Raw genomic sequence first — 16,659 nt, forward strand, 5'->3', positions numbered from 1 at the left:
GGTTAAAGGAGTAAAAGTCAACCATGGTGCGATATTTCCGGAACGGAGGAAGTATAGGACCCACATTTGTTTATCTAAGTACACTTAAAGGTGGCAATTGGGCCGGTTCAGCCCAACTCACACTGAACAACCCGACTGGTGGCCGGGTCGAACCGCTCCAGCCCGCTTAAAGCCTAACACAGACACAGACACACACACACAACCGTTTGCGGGTGGGCTTGTGTAGGGGTTTGTTTTACGCCCCTACTCCATGAGGCCTAATCTTCGTAGGACGTACACCTTTCGAGGGTGAATTTGGCTAAGGCAATGTAGGAGCTTGACTTGTTATGAATGGGTCAAAGTAAGGAGCCGCAAAAGAATTTTAATCAAAAATTCATAAATCTTTATGTGAAATTCGAATTAGTCGTGATTTGCATTTAACAAAGCTTGTACTGAACAATAATAAAGTGATTCGGAATTTTGGAAGATGATTTTAGGAAATTTTAGATTTTAAACGGTTCTGATATATACAACCCTTAAGGCTATACATAAGAATTTACAAATTCATACTTCCTTCGTCTTTTAATACTCGCAACGTTTGGACTTTTGCCACTATTTATATAATCTACTTTGACTATTCGTAGTGTTTTTTATATAAGATAAAACATAGTCATGTGGGATCTTGTTAGATTCGTCTCAATGTGTATTTTCAAAATATCAACTTTTTATAATTTTTGCATAAAGAGAATTTAAGATATAAATGATCAAAGTTGTGCATCGGCATGCGTGAAACTAACAAACGTTGCGATTAATAAAAGACGGAGGAAGTATAATTAATGCGACCCATTGAGGTTGACATGAGTGGTTAAGAGTCTCTCTTGTTCCTTAACCAAGGTCTCGGGTTCGAGCCTTGGGAATGGAAAAAACCCCACTTAATCCACTCACCGAAGGCGGTGAGAACTTCTCGTAGTATAAAACCAAAAAAATATAGGTAATGCTAATTTAAACTTCCAAAGGAATCTTTAAAACTTGTTGATAATAATCTCTAAACTATTTGATTCTCCTTAAATATGTCAATTCTAATTTTAGTGGGATGTGAATGCATTTATTATCTTTGTAAAGTGATGTTTATTATTTTTATTTTTAAAAACATATATGCCATAAACTCAATTTTATGGAAGGTGTGTATATATTTAAAACATTTCGCAATAATTAAAGAAAAACAAATAGGGAAAAAAAAAACCACACTCTACTACGTTAAATTTTTGTATATTGTTAAATTTTTAGTCCACTTCTACTACGTACAACGAACCAAAATTTATAAGTCACAAATTCATTATACGAGTAACACTAAGAGCAACTTCAATGATGAGCTAGAAGATGTTGTGGCTAAGTTTGCCACGTCAAATTTCTAGCTACAATTGATTAAAATTACAAGTTATCACATTGGTGGGCTACAATACTTTGTAGCTCCCTATAATATTTTAATTTTAATAATTTATTTATTAGAGCTATATTTCGTTTGAGCTCCGTATCCCAAAATAACTACAAGGTTTTAACAGCTGTTTATGTCATTGTTGTACCAATGGTGGACTACCTGCTCACATGTTTATTTTTTTTGTGAGCAGGTCCATTTTGTAACGATTGGAGTTGCTCTAAAACAATACTTCGCATCCAATACTACGTACTACCCAAAAAAAAAGTACAAAACTATTTGCAAGTCTTCCTTTTAATTAGCTTGTGAATTCATAATTAAATTCATACCTAAACTACTTTATACACATAAGATAATTAAACTCTCCATTAGTCAATTTTTACCTTTTTGCCCTTACTTCCTCATTCTAGAGCCATAACCAAAAAAATATATCAAAATCTAACTTCTCAACTTCCTTCTCGACATTTCTCTGTTCTCTTACATCATTAGAGTGACCTTGAATCCCTAAAATAAACAGTGATAAAGTGAGAAATTTTCTGGGATTTGCTTAATTAAACCATATCGCAAGTGTTGAATCCTATGCTAATCTTGGCCTCCATTGCCCCTCTTTGCACGTTTTCAATTCAATTTCAAACCCAAATTCGGAAATTTACAACAGGGTTCTTCATATTCTTGCAAAACCTGGTGAATTTAAGACAAACCCTTTTGCTATATGGAAAGATGGTGTCAAATTCTATATACCCAGATGAATTTTCATATATACGATTCTATTATGAGGTATTGTAGGCGTGTAATCGATGTTTTTTGTGGTAGAAAGGTACATGGGCGTTTGTTGAAACATGGTTTGATGTTAATGAGCAATTGAAAGAAGGTTTAGCTGTGTTTTATTGTGAATTTAGTGAGTTTGAAAATGCATGTAAACGGTTCGATGAAATGCCTAGTAGAGAATTGGATAACTGGAATTTTCTGATAATTGAGAGTTTATAGAATAGGAACCCTATGAATTTTTTTGAGAGAGCTTCAGCACATTATTTCATTCATATCTATTGAAACTTCAGGTTTCCACAACGGGTAATTATTAAACCCGGATGACCTAATTTAATTATCAAATCCAATCACTTTTCCGACTTTATATTCTACTCAGTTTTCCAACACTAGTTATCACGTTATTAGACATACTTTATGAATGGCCATGAATATGATGTGATATAAGAACACTGACATGTGTTTCTTTCTACAATATAATTGGCAAGACATTCAACTAATATTTGATCCAAGAATAAGTCATACTCTGTCGGAGCATTGATTATAATCTTGATACATGTTAATCGATCTTGTTAGACATTTTATGCTCTTCTGGAGTATTGTACATAATCATGGTATATATCAACTTTTACTAAATATAATCTTTTTTTGAGATCTATCAGAATGTATCACTTCCTCGAATTTACCATTATCAATTGTTGCTCCTTTCCTTTCTCGAAGATTCTAATCTTTGGAAACTATTGATCTACCACGCTTCAGGTGTGCTCTAAGTTCATTAGCAACCGATGTTGTCCTTTTGGGACATCAAATATGATTGGAGCATTTACAGTTGATATATAGTCAATGACATTTATTCATATCGGATCCATCACCAGGATGGTATGCTAATGTATGTACCAAACTGACCATCAATGTATTTTATTATTCATGTGAAGGATTACATAAAATAATGGAATACATACAATCTCTCCCTAATCCTTGCATATGGGGTATTAATTTAATCTAACAACCTTTTAGAACTCTTACATCTTTTAAGCTATAAATTCTTTGGCAATGTCATGTATCAAGCAAAGTAGAATTATTCTTATAAAACTCTTGCCTATTTCTCTTGGCCCATTATATTAATCTTTATGTTGAAAATTCTTTAAAGTATGGGCATAATGAATACATTTTTCAACTGAGTTACTCACAAAGTCATGTTCAATTTCTTAAACTCATAAAACTATTTATTGCTTAAATAGATATTACGGCTCACAAGTTTTGTATTGAATCTTCGTGAAAGTAATAGGAATACCATAAATCAGAGAGAGAAAAGGAATCCTCGTTTGGTCTAGTTGTTAGTCGGTTAATTAGCATAAAATGACCTTCAAGTTGAAAATGAGTATGGTTATAATAGATTAAATTCAGAATGCAGAGTGGAAATTGATGTTGATAACGTGTTGTGAAATAGAGAAGAAGTTGGGAGAGAACAACAATGTATCTTATTCCGATCCATGAACAATAATGGGTATATATACATACAATAGAATAGGGTTTGCTTGGAGAACAATAAACCCTAATATCTAGAATATTCCGAAAAAGTACTAGGGGTATAATGGGCATCCACATAATATTTAATAACAGTTTAAACTTTAAAGAATACATAGTACTCGTACAAGAGTCCTATAAGAAGTAAAATAGGGTTTAAAGATTTTCCCGAAACATAAATATATTGTAACTAAATAGGAAAACTACTTAATAAATAAAGACATTTATTTTTGCTATGAAAATTATTTTATTCAACTACTACCTCCGTTTCAGAAAGTTCTTTACAGTTACTATTTGCACGGACTCCAATGCAATATTTAACTACTATTATATCCAATTTCCTATGTGAAAAAAATATAAAAAGTTGATATTCTGAAAATACATAATGAGACCAATCTAACAAGATATTACATGTAAAGTTTTGATGTATATAATAGTGAGAATTTACGGTCAAAGTTTTCATATTTTGGACACATATTCCTAAGCGTAAAGAACTTTTAGAAACGGAGGAAGTATAAAATAACGGGGCATTACAATCTATCCCCTTCAAAAAGTTTCGTCCCAAAACTAAATTTTAGAAAAATATAAGATATTACAAATTCGGTCTCTTTGATCAATCTTCTGAGAGCTAGCACAAAACTGAAATCCTTGAAATTAGGGGTGTTGGTTCATGGTATAATTGTTATTAGCGGCCTTATTCCAGATTTAGCTGTAAGCACTGCATTGTTGACTATGTACTCCAAACTAGGCAACTTAAAGAATGCGAGTTTGGTTCATGGTATAACTAGGAAATGCCTGAAAAGGATCATAACTATTGAGCTGAAGTACTTGAATGGCAGAAGCAAATCCATGAAAATGGCATTAGAAATGGCTTAGATAATCAAGTTTCAGTTCAGAATTCTTTGATGGATATGTATAGTAAATGTGATAATAGTTTAGAAGCTGCCAAAAAGGTGTTTGACTTGGTAATGGAGAAGACCGAGGTTTCTTGGAGTTCAATGATTAAAGAATTTGTAATCCATGAACGATATTTCAATGCTCTGTGTCTATTTACCAGAATGAAAAATGATGGATTTTCAGCTGATCCTTCAACAATTGTGAGTGTTTTACCTGCTTGTGTGAATGTTGGTGCATTGTTGAATGCTGGTGCATTAGAACAGGTGAAATATATTCATGCTTGCACCATCAAACACGGTCTGCTCTTTGTACCTTCTGTTAATATTGTTTGAGAGCTAGTATAAAATAAATTCTTTGAGGTTTTAATTTCATGATCATTTGATTGTTATGAACCTTTAATCTAAACCTCTTCTATCAAAACTTTGGTGATGCTCGTAGCCTTTCTTTGACTCAACACAATAGCAGGGGTATTTCATGCATAATATCATACCTCATGGATATTTGGTGTAATATGTTTTACTCCCTCTGTATTTATTTAAGGGATACACTTGTCTTTTCCGACCGTATTTATTTAAGAGATACATTTGTCATTTTTAGTAACTTATCAACCCCACCATCTAATTAAATAATATCTACACCTCACCCCCACCCCCACCCCCACCCCCACTCCCTAAAATGATATGGTCCCCACTTGTTTTTCTTATTAAATATCTACTCAACCCCACTTGTTTTATTACTTTATTCCATTCAATTCTTCTTCTTAATACCCGTGCCCGGCCAAGTGTATCTCTTTAATAAATACGGAGGGAGTGACTAATTAACTGACTAACGAAGAGTTGACGTCCGTCAAACAAAATGGCATTTTGATATATTATTGCATACGTCAGGGGTATTTGGCGCATTCTAGAAAGTTTAGGGGTATTTTGTGCATTAAGCCAAACCTCAAGGGCATTTCATAAAAAATCTGTAATAATAATAATAATAATAGTAATAATAATAATAATAATAATAATAATAATAATAATAATAATAATAATGGGCATGTACTGGTGTTTCTAAGCTCTACTTTGCTTTGCGTACTTGTCCTCCTGGTATCTTTGAGGCGGCTCAACGCTCTTTCGATGAGGCTCTTCGTTCTTCTTTGGAGCGTATTGTTACTGCTTCAGGGCTTGGCTTTGGTGATTGGCAGTGGCGACTTGCCACCTTACCTTTTTCCTTTGGCGGACTTGGTGTCTATTCCGCAGGTGATGTTCGTCATTATGCTTTTCTTGCTTCTCGTTTGCAGTCTTCTGATTTGCAGTCACAGCTTCTACGGCATGCTGGTATTGTTGGTCCTGGTTGAGCATTTGAGGATGCGTTGAGTCTATATAATAGAACGGTGGAGTATGACATCCTGAGTAACCCTAGTGAGGTCGCTGCCCCTAAACTCATGAAGTAACTGGCAGATATATACTTCACAAAGGTTACTGCATCTGCAGAATCCACCTTCTCTTTATCTTCTCGACAGTTGGCGTTGTGGAAGTCGCAGCAGGGAGATCACACCTCTGCTTGGCTTCGTGCGGTCCCCATATCAGGTTTGGGACAAACGATGAATGCTAAAGCTTACCGATGTGTGTTGTGTTACCGGTTGGGGGTTCCTTTGTTCTCTGTTACGGCGTCATGTTCTGCTTGTTCCAGGATCTTTGCGGGAGACATCTTCGGTGATCATGCGGTGTCATGTGCCGGCATCGTGGGTATTAAACATCGGCATAATGTGGTTCGGGATACCCTTGTTGACGTTTGTTATCGCTCTGGGATTTCAGCGCAGAAAGAGGTTGATGTTGGTCTATCTGGAGGGAACGATGGGGCACTCCGACCATCAGACGTGTTGCTCTACTCTTGGGATCGTGGTTGTGATGTGTGTGTCGACTTGACGGGATCATCCCCTTTGACACAATCTGGGTTGGCTGGATTTGTCCCGGGCCGGGTTGTGGCTGATGCGGCTATTCGGAAACGGGCCAAATACGAAGCACGTTGTAGGGCCGTTGGTTATGGCTTTCTTCCGTTCTCTTTCTCTTCTTTGGGGGAGCTGGATAAGGATGTTGTAGTGTTGCTGAAGCGGATCCAGAAGTTTTCTATGACTCGGGACATTGGGGCTCGTGCTGCTGCTCATATTTTCACCAGGATAGGCTTTGCTATAGCCAGAGGAGTGGGGGCCCAGATTGTATCTCGGCTTCCCACTAACTATTTGTAAATTATTTGACTTTGTTGGCATTTGATTTATAATAATAATAATAATAATAATAATAATAATAATAATAATAATAATAATAATAATAATAATAATAATAATAATAATAATAATAATAATAATAATAATAATAATAATAATAAGAATAATAATAATAATAATAATAATAATAATAATAATAATAATTTTTTAATTGGAACCGTTATAGAGAACCTTATTGGAACTTGTAAGGCCTTATAGGACCTTATTGGAACCTATAAGGTCATGTTCTTTTGAGTTGAACTGAGCTGAACGAAACTGAACTAAATACTCTCCAACTGAACTGAATGCTCCTGAACTGAACTGAATACTCTCCAACTGGGAACTTGCTTCGTTTAAAAGCACGTTTGGTCTGTCTGGGAAATCACCAAGAGGAAGGATTAGACTATAATGAGACATTTGCTCCAGTGACAAAAATGGCGACGGTCCGTACTTTTTTGGCAGTAGCAGCAGTTAAGAAATGGGAGGTACACCAAGTGGAAGTTCATAACGCTTTCTTACATGGTGAATTAGAGGAAGAAATTTACATAAAGATACCTCCAGGATTCCAGAAGGATAACTCAGATAAAGTTTGTAGAATGAGAAAGTCGTTATATGGCTTGAAACAAGCTCCTAGATGTTGGCTTGAGAAGCTATCTACGGCCCTGAAGACATACGGCTTTAAGCAATCATATTATGATTATTCTTTGTTTACTCTCTCCAAAGGTACGTTACAATTGAATGCTCATTTATGTTGATGACATTATTATCGCCGGAAATAATACATTCGCCTTGGAGAGTTTCAAGGCATATTTGAGTGAATGCTTTAAAATGAAGGATCTGGGGGCTCTGAAATGTTTTCTAGGGCTTGAGGTGGCTCGTAGTAGTCATAGATTTTATGTCTGTCAGATAAAATACGCTCTGGATATTATTTCAGAAACTGGACTGTTGGGTGCGAAGCCTGCCGATTTTCCGATGGAGCAAAATCATAAACTGACCTTGGCAGAAGGACCGGAGTTGGTAGACGGGGAGAAGTATCGGCGATTGATTGGTCGTTTGATCTACTTAGCAGTCACGAGGCCAGATTTAGCATATTCCGTATATATTCTGACACAATTTATGCAGAACCCGAAAGAGGAACATTGGGAGGCAGCTTTGCAAGTTGTAAGGTACTTGAAGAAGTGTCAGGGTCAAGGAATACTCCTTCGTTCTGACAGTGCGTTGCAGTTAGAAGGTTGGTGTGATTCAGATTGGGCGAGTTGCCCTTTGACTCGTCGTTCGTTGACTGGTTGGTTTGTGTTGCTTGGTTTTTCTCCTGTGTCCTGGAAGACCAAGAAACAACATACTGTTTCCCGTTCCTATGCAGAAGCAGAATATCGTTCGATGGCAGCATTGACATGTGAGTTGAAGTGGTTGAAGCAACTACTATGTGATTTGGGTGTAGCGCACAAGCAAGGTATGAGTATGTTTTGTGATAGTCAGTCTGCATTACATATTGCACAGAATCCGGTGTTTCATGAGAGGACGAAACACATTGAGGCAGACTGTCATTTTATTCGTGATGGGATTAAGGAGGGATTATTTGTCCGTCGTACGTGTCGACGAAGGTACAATTAGCAGATATATTCACAAAAGCGTTGGGAAAGACACAATTTGAGTTTTTTCTTGACAAGATGGGCATTCGAGACCTTCATGCTCCACCTTGAGGGGGATGATACGATAATATATACGGAGTAACCGATAGCGTATTATGTTAATATTGTAATATTCTTTATTATTGTAATATTCTAGATATACGGAGTACCTAAATTGTCTTCCCAATGTAATATATATACGGAGTAAATTAATGAGAAGAGCAGAGATTGCACGTTATTTGTCAATGCTCCTGAACTGAACTGAAACTGAAATTACGCAAAAAAGAACAAGATCTAAGACCCTGTTATAACTTATAGGACCTTACTTCACCTATAGGAACTTATCTAAACTTATAGGATCTGAAACTTACACGTATTTAAATAAGGTCCTAGAGAACACAGCATGTCTATTGCAAAACCGTAGAAGGCATTAGCGTTATACTGTAATTCAAAGGATTATTATTTATTCGTAGCAAAAGAAAGATGATGGATTATTCGAACAACAGTAAACAAAAATAGAGCGATTGTGGTAAATGGTAATTTCTTGAACAGTGCCATTGTTGAAACAAAAATAGATTAACTGGAATTAACGCGAGGTGAAACCAACAAATGACATCAATTTGTGTAGTAAAAATCTCAAAGATTATCCTCTGGTATGTTAAAATTCTCATCAAAGACTAGTAAACTGAAACTTTCCCAAAAATATTATCTAAAATCAGTCGATCCAGGTTGGATATTGTAGTACGTACTACGACAAAAAGAGAAACTATAGTTACAGATCCCCCCAAAACAAAACAATTGAAGCATTTGAAATGTTGAACACATACGAGGTCACTGAGTAACCTCGTCTACCTGAGCCACCATCTCTGAATGACAGAAAGGGGTGTGTTAAGGAAGGGTGCATAGCGATGAATGGCAGGGGAGACGCTCCTTCCAATCTTAGTCCATACACTTTGGTGATAACCAGCAGTAACAGGGGCGTGATACATGAGCTTTAACAGCTGCATACAAAATTCAGGCACATTGTTAGCTTCCATTACATACATATGTGAAGGGCTATCGCAGCCACGCATTTCAAAGTTACCAAATATTCTACAATTACACAACTTCACAAAAACGACAAAGTTATGTAATATACCTGCCAATACATGAAAATTTGGATGAAGTTGCGCTGCCATCTGCAAGGGTAACAAACAAGAAGGTTATTGGTCGATGGAATAAAATGGAAGAGAGAACGGAGAGATTTGACAAGGGGAAGAGTGATGGAAAGAAAAGTTAACTTACGAGAATAAGGAGATGATGAGAAGAAAACCAAGTCCAACTTCAGCATGTGAGGACAAAATGCTGAGGGTGGTAGCATTAGATTCCACCCATACACAAAGCTCTTCCAAGTATTTTCTGTTCAGTAACAGCAGAGGTTAAGTCATAAGGCCTCACCCAAAAAACAATCTCTTCTTCAACTCTTTCAGAAAACGCCATAATCTACTAAAAAAGGTCTGCTCCAGGAATACTTGAAAGGGAGGACTAAAAGCAGTTTAAGTGATGAATGGAAAGTAAGTTACACCAAACCTTAGTACATACAATAATCTATAAAACCAAGCCGACCACGATGTTTCCTTGATGAAGGCTACTGTTTTAGTAGTTTGGGTAAAGCTCCAATGAAGCTGTTATCACTTTTCAAAATGCGAACACAAAAGCTTAAGCAAATCCCAACTTGCCATGACCCCACAATGTAACAATGGTGGTCCAAAAGAAAGCCTTGCACCAAATCTAAAAAGGCAAAAACGAAGACTTCGACCATAACCTCGGTTAATCCTCAACATCAACTAATTAAATCGTGCTTCTGCTCAAATAAGGGCTCAATCAATCAAACAGTGAAACCAACAATCCATCAGCAGGTCACCTATTGCTACAGAGCCTAAACTAGACTTTAAACTCTGAAATCTAGATCAGCAAGACTCAGTGCCAATTTAAATGAAGCTGCTTGGTTGTAGCCAAATAGCCAATCAAACTAAGACGTTTCAGATAAGTAGCATGCATTTTATGAATCAAGTGTGAAGAATCTGAAGATGAGAATCCCCTACCTGTATAAGGTAGAACTACTGAAATTACGCCTTAGAAACTTGGCAACATGCTCTAGGGATCGGCAGAGAATAGGAATCAAAGCAACTGCAAGAGATTTTGACATTAGCAAGTCATCAAAACCATAATAGTGAAATACACGTGTGCATTACCTATCAAACAATAGACTGATACTCACATCTGAGGCAAATGTTCGATGTGACAAACATGAGGGAGTAGATAAAGTAGATAAAATCCTTCGTCGCAAGTATTGACTGCAACCACATTTGAACAGCCTGCATATTCCAAGCTCTAGGGGTCTGCACAAAAAAACATAGTGGTTAAAAAGCAGAGTAGTCAACCAGATAGAGGTAATGAGAGGAAACTAAAATGTGCTTACCCCATATAGTGAGTACAGGGAATATAATGACGAACACGCAGTGCCCAATAAAGATAGGCGATAAGCCCTGTTTGAAAGATTTGCAGGAATGAGGGGAAAGACTGAAAGTACAGCCAACACAAACACCTGCACCGAAAAGGTAAAAAGTTTTTTACACCATCAAATAGACACTGCATTTAGTAATGGTTTAAGCTTCAAGTCAGACAGGAAAGTACGCGTAAAAGGAAGATAATAGAGTTATCTTTCTTAAACAAAATACAAATGGTTCCATAGTTACAAATGTCATAACAAATTACCAAAAAAAAGTTGCAACTATATACTACCTCCGTTTCGCAATGTTCTACTACTGAGTCTTGTTCTATGAAAGTTTGAGAAAAGTGGTGGGTGTGGGAAAAAGGTGGATAAAGTAAGAAAGAGAATATAAAAAGGTGGGTAGATGTAAGGAAAAGGTGGGTAAATAAGAGATAACGAGTAGAAAGGTGTAAATATTGTGAGGAAATGGGGAAAGATGGTAAAAGGTGTTTACCAAAATTAGAATAAAGTAGAAGTGAGTAGAACTTTATAAAACACCCGAAAACAGAAAGTGAGTAGAATATTACGAAACGGAGGGAGTAGTATTTTGCTAACTTCTATTTCTAGTATCATGGACCGGCATATAAAAAGGAGTCGCAGCCATGGATTCATGGAACCACATAAATATAAAAATGATTAACCTAACATCTAAGAAAAGTGATTGTCTGTAGTTTATCTCTTTCAAAATTTGACTTGGGAAGGGGAGAAAATAACACAGATTGCTAACAAGAAGCAGCCTGATGAGGCTAACTGGCTATACACAAGGTACACACATTTTACAGGTCTTTGACTAATTTGCATACCCAAGCATTCACAGAAAATTGTATGGTCTGCTTATCCCAGCGCATTGCAGTCGGAGCTGGACCAGGAGTGGGAGTTGTTGATGTTCCAGATCCAGAGGTTCTAGTACTAGTACCTGAAAAAAGGATGTCCCTATCGATGTAATTACAGTATTTTTGACAGCTGTGAAGTAACTACAAGTACTTCACTTCAATGGCATACCTGAGCTACGAGATCTTGTTTGATCACTTGTAGGCGTTGATGTTGACGAAGAAGATGATGTTTGCCTTGCTGGCTGAGAGGAACCAGTTGAAGACATTGGCTCAACAATAAGACCAGGGTCCTAAGAATTCAGTGGCATCCAAATAACATCAAGATTGGGTTAATGGAAAAGGTAAATAAAGTGTAACAGAGAAAAGAAACAAGATGCAGGAAACATGACAGATTTTTCATCCCAAAAACAGACATATAACAGGGGATAGAAAGAAAATAATAATAGGGGAGCCAACTATGTCCTTCACATTTCTATAATGCAGAAGTTGGACAAAGCACCAAAGAGTCACAGACAACAAAAACTCATCATGTTTCTTTCATACAGTTGGTACAATAATTCCACAGAATGTGATTCAATTTGAGAGAGTCTGCCTCTTCATTAATAGGGTCCGTCATAACGCAAAGAAAAAAAAAACATAACTGTATTCTCCTTGTTAGTCTATCCAAACCCTTGCTTGAAACAAAATTTAATTTCAAAATGAAAAAGAAACTTTAGCACCCAGTCACATTGGCACATTGCCAAGATCAAACACCTGACCACTCCACCTTTTACCCCCAAAAGGAAGAAAGACTATCAAGCTTCAACTTCCGTCGTCAAAGCAAAAAGGATATACATTGACAGCTAGATTATCCACATGGGTAGCTCCTTAAAGCATGCGCTTCAACGATATCAAACCAAGAGATTGGGTCTCCAATGGTTCTAGAAAGTTACAAATGATAATGGCTTATAAATCACAAGAAACCCGCATCGTATTTATAGGGAACCTATTCAATTCCCTGTAAATTGGTGAAGTCTTTAATGTGATTAATGGCTGTACTTCATGCATTCAGGCTGCACGTAGCGAATGTCAAGCCCAGAAACAAAGAAGAAAGTAGCAAAACAGCCAATCTTTTTGATGGCCCAAAAGTGGACTCTAACTATGCAACTAAGATATGGCATGATAAAATAAGACAACAAGAAAGGCATTTCGATAACTATTCTAGCACTGCCTTATTGTTACACTGTGTCATACTTCGAGGCTCGTTTCAACATACTTCGTATTTCTTTTCATTATTCTACATACCCTATCTTCACTATGCAAATTTGACTTCTGTCAGGAAAGCTTCAATATCGGTACCACTTTTAGGCGCATTTTCCAGGTCTATGCCAACAAAACAAGTCTCTATTGCAGGTTCAGGAAACATGCACCGAACAAACAATTGAATGCATTTCACCACCATGTCAACTATGATTACCAGAAAGTTTCCAGCTGAATATGATGTTATCATCAAGTGGTCGATTTGAACATGGACAAACATGAAAATGAACTGTCTTTGTAGTTCAAGATTAATGAGGACATACATAGCTGAAACTGGATCGCAAGTAAAGGATATACAAATTCCACAATAGGCAAACCCAAACAATGAAAATAAGCAAGAAGCTTTGCCCCATAGAAGGAAATAATCAAATAACTTCATCAAAAGCAGCTCACAAGTCGATATCGAAGTCTGCTATTAACACTCTTAAGGGAAATTGTGTGTAACTAAATAGCACATACAAGCAATTTTGTGCCCAGTCTCAGGCTCCACGTATCATTTTAATTACCCGACGTGGACTCTAACTACGCAACTAAGATACGGAAAGACAGAATAAGACAACATGAAAGCCATTTCAATAATTATCCTTTGCACTGCCTCATACTTTGATACTCATTTTAACATATTGTCGAGAAAGCTTCAATATTGGTTCCAATCTTCAGGCGCATTTTCTATGTCTATGCCAAATTGCCAACAAATTCAGATATTTTTTACAGGCTCAGGAAACAAGCATGAATTGATGCGCCCAATGAATAATTGCCAACCATGATTACCAGGAAATTTGCAATTGATTATGATGTTATCATTAGGTGGTTGATTCAAAAATGGTTAAACGTGAAAACTAACTTTTCTTTGTGATTCAAGTGTTAATGAGGACATACATCACTTAAAATAGATCAAAAATAAAGGATATACAAATTCCACAATAGGCAAATCCAAACAGTGCCAAAATCAATAAACTTTCCCCCATAGAAGGAAATAATCAAGTAACTTCATTGAAAGCAGCTCACAAGTGGATATCGAAGTTTGCTATAACACTCTTGAACTGTGTGTAATTAAACAACACATGCTCCGTACAACAATATTTGTACCCAAACTCTAGACAATAATACAAGGTATACAATCAAAGGTTTCCTAAAACCCTTAATTCTCCCAACTCCCACCAATTGAATATTTAGAAACGCCATTAGATAAAATAAAACATGCAAACCACCACCAAAGTAAAAACTAAAGATCACGTATAATCAAAATCGAACTACAAAATAAAATTGCAGTGTATCCTTCAAATCCAAGCAAAGGCAAATTGAACCTAAGTACGAAATTCTGAAAACCCCCAACAACCAAAACCCTCAAAATCAGCAAAACCACAACTAAAAATATCAAATTGGAAATTACCCACATGCTATAAACTAAACTAATTAAAAGTTGAACATAGAATTCCGAATCAAAAGCAGCAAATTACAAACAAAAAAAAATTGAAATTGAGAAAGGGTAAATACGATGTAACGCTGGTAGAATTTGCGCTTGAAGTGATCAACGACATCAGAACGAGAAGCCATATTAGGAGGGATGAGAATGTTGGACCAATAATCAGCCCATTTTGGGTCCTTCTCATATTCGTATGCAGCTGCTGCGATTCTTTTCATCTTCTGCGCATCGACACTTCCATCTTCTTCTCCCATTGTTTCAGATTTGGTTTGAGTTTTTGGTGATGTTGTGCGACTGAATTTGTGCTGTTCAGTTGACTCACGCCCCTCTCTTCTGCTTTTCCTTCCCAATTTGAGGATTGATGGAAAGAAGAGATGGAAAGAGAAGTATGAAGTATCTGAATCTGATTTCCGAGCAACTTTAATGGGCCTTTACTCGTCTTACGAACTAGTACGAAGTTACGAGTCTTGTCACAAAGTTAAAAATGGGCATGGGCTGTGTTCCAAAATCGTACCTCGGGTTGAGTCCGCGTGGAGTGGGGTTGTATATTTCCGGTGTATGGAATGCCCGCTAGGCTACGTGTCATACCCTGAAGAATAGGGCTTTCTGAGCCCACATGTCCATCGTGCCATGTCATGTTGTGTCTACTCGTCAAAGTTATGGATGTCGATTAAAGTCTTTTAGTCAGTTAAAGTCTTAGGATGGTGCCTAATTCGGAGAGGATGAGATTGTATCTCGTTTATACCATTGTCCTTGTAGCTCTCCGTGCACAAACAAAAAGTGTCATATCCAAATTTCATTTACTTTGTCGTGTGGAATAATACTTCAATGTGTTTTTTTTTTAAAGTGACTTGCGCACATCCGACACGCACACTATGTTCCATGTCTTGCACTCAGTGTGTCCCTGTTGTGCCTTTTCTATTGTTGGTTGTGACGTGTCTCGTTTCTTTAATTATAAGTCTTTTGTGCTAAACCATTAAGGTATGAGTTTAGTGTTTAAGACCAAAGGCATATGTAAAATAGATCAGTGATTCATATCCCCTCCCCCCATTTGTAATTTATATTTCCCATTTTCCCGTATGCTAGTTCGCATCCCAAAAGAAAATTAAAAATATTATGCTAAGCACTAGATGCACATTTTAGAGTGGGAAAGTTTTATAGCAAACATGTCGAACGAAGCAGAGCTTATTTTAGATTATGAGTTTTTTAGATAATTTAACAACACAAATAAACAAGCCAAAATTATTACTCCCTTCGTCCCTTAATACTCGACCTATTTTGACCGGACACGCTTGCCAATGCACAACTTTGACCACCAATTTCTTTAACTGCATATTATAAAAAACTTATGAAAATATATATTAAGAAGAAGCCAACAATATATTACGGAGTATATACTAACATTTGTTTTCATATACTATAAATAAAATAGGGTCAAAGTAAATTATGTGAATAGTGCAAAAAGTCAAAACGGGTCGAGTATATTAAGAGGAAAATAAGTTCAGATAAGTTAATTTCAGTCAAAAACAAATGAACTAAACAAGGTCATGTTCTTTTGATATTTAATTGGATGAACAGGGCTGAATGGAGCTGAAATAAAAGGAAATATAATAAATATATAATGAATAAATAATAAATAATACAGATAATTTAATTTCAGTCAAAATCAAGTGAACCAACACAAAGGTCGTGTTCTTCTGAGATTTAATTGGCTGAACTGGACTGAATGAAGCTGAAATGAATGAAACTAAATTAATAAATATATAATGAATAATAAAATACGTACTAATAAATAATAAACAATACTCCGTACTTAGTAACTAATAAATAATAAATAATACTAATTCAATAATACAATAATAAATTAAATAGTAAATAATAAATAATTGATTATTCTAATAAATAAATAATAAGAAGTAGTAGTAATTAACTAATTATTAATTAACAATTAGTAATTCATAATAATAAATAATATTTAATAAATAATAATAATAATAATAATAATAATAATAATAAAAATAATAAGTACATAAAGATGAATATTGCAATATAATAATAGCAATTTTTAATATTATAATAAATA

The 16,659-nt window shown here is 36.0% G+C and overlaps 1 protein-coding gene across 1 annotated transcript; it reads right to left on the reverse strand.

Moving 5' to 3' along the window:
- Nucleotides 1-9,082: 9,082 nt before the first annotated feature.
- LOC110786853 (uncharacterized) lies at nucleotides 9,083-14,985 on the reverse strand. The gene is made up of 9 exons (XM_021991428.2): nucleotides 14,648-14,985; nucleotides 12,021-12,141; nucleotides 11,822-11,934; nucleotides 10,947-11,072; nucleotides 10,746-10,866; nucleotides 10,570-10,654; nucleotides 9,770-9,883; nucleotides 9,624-9,663; nucleotides 9,083-9,486 (listed from the first exon to the last, which is right to left on the reverse strand). Exons 1-9 carry the CDS (start codon nucleotides 14,828-14,830, stop codon nucleotides 9,334-9,336), a joined length of 1,056 nt encoding a protein of 351 aa, XP_021847120.1. The 5' UTR covers nucleotides 14,831-14,985; the 3' UTR covers nucleotides 9,083-9,333.
- Nucleotides 14,986-16,659: the final 1,674 nt, after the last annotated feature.

The sequence above is a fragment of the Spinacia oleracea genome, chromosome 1, assembly GCF_020520425.1.
Source record: "Spinacia oleracea cultivar Varoflay chromosome 1, BTI_SOV_V1, whole genome shotgun sequence".
Classification (NCBI taxonomy): domain Eukaryota; kingdom Viridiplantae; phylum Streptophyta; class Magnoliopsida; order Caryophyllales; family Amaranthaceae; genus Spinacia; species Spinacia oleracea.

Coding starts and splice junctions, on each gene's coding strand:
- LOC110786853 (XM_021991428.2), bottom strand. CDS start 14,830: ATGGGAGAAGAAGATGGAAGTGTCGATGCGCAGAAGATGAAAAGAATC. Junction 10,867..10,946: donor CCCTGTACTCACTATATGGG/GTAAGCACATTT, acceptor TTTTTTGTGCAG/ACCCCTAGAGCTTGGAATAT. Junction 9,664..9,769: donor CTCATCATCTCCTTATTCTC/GTAAGTTAACTT, acceptor TTACCCTTGCAG/ATGGCAGCGCAACTTCATCC.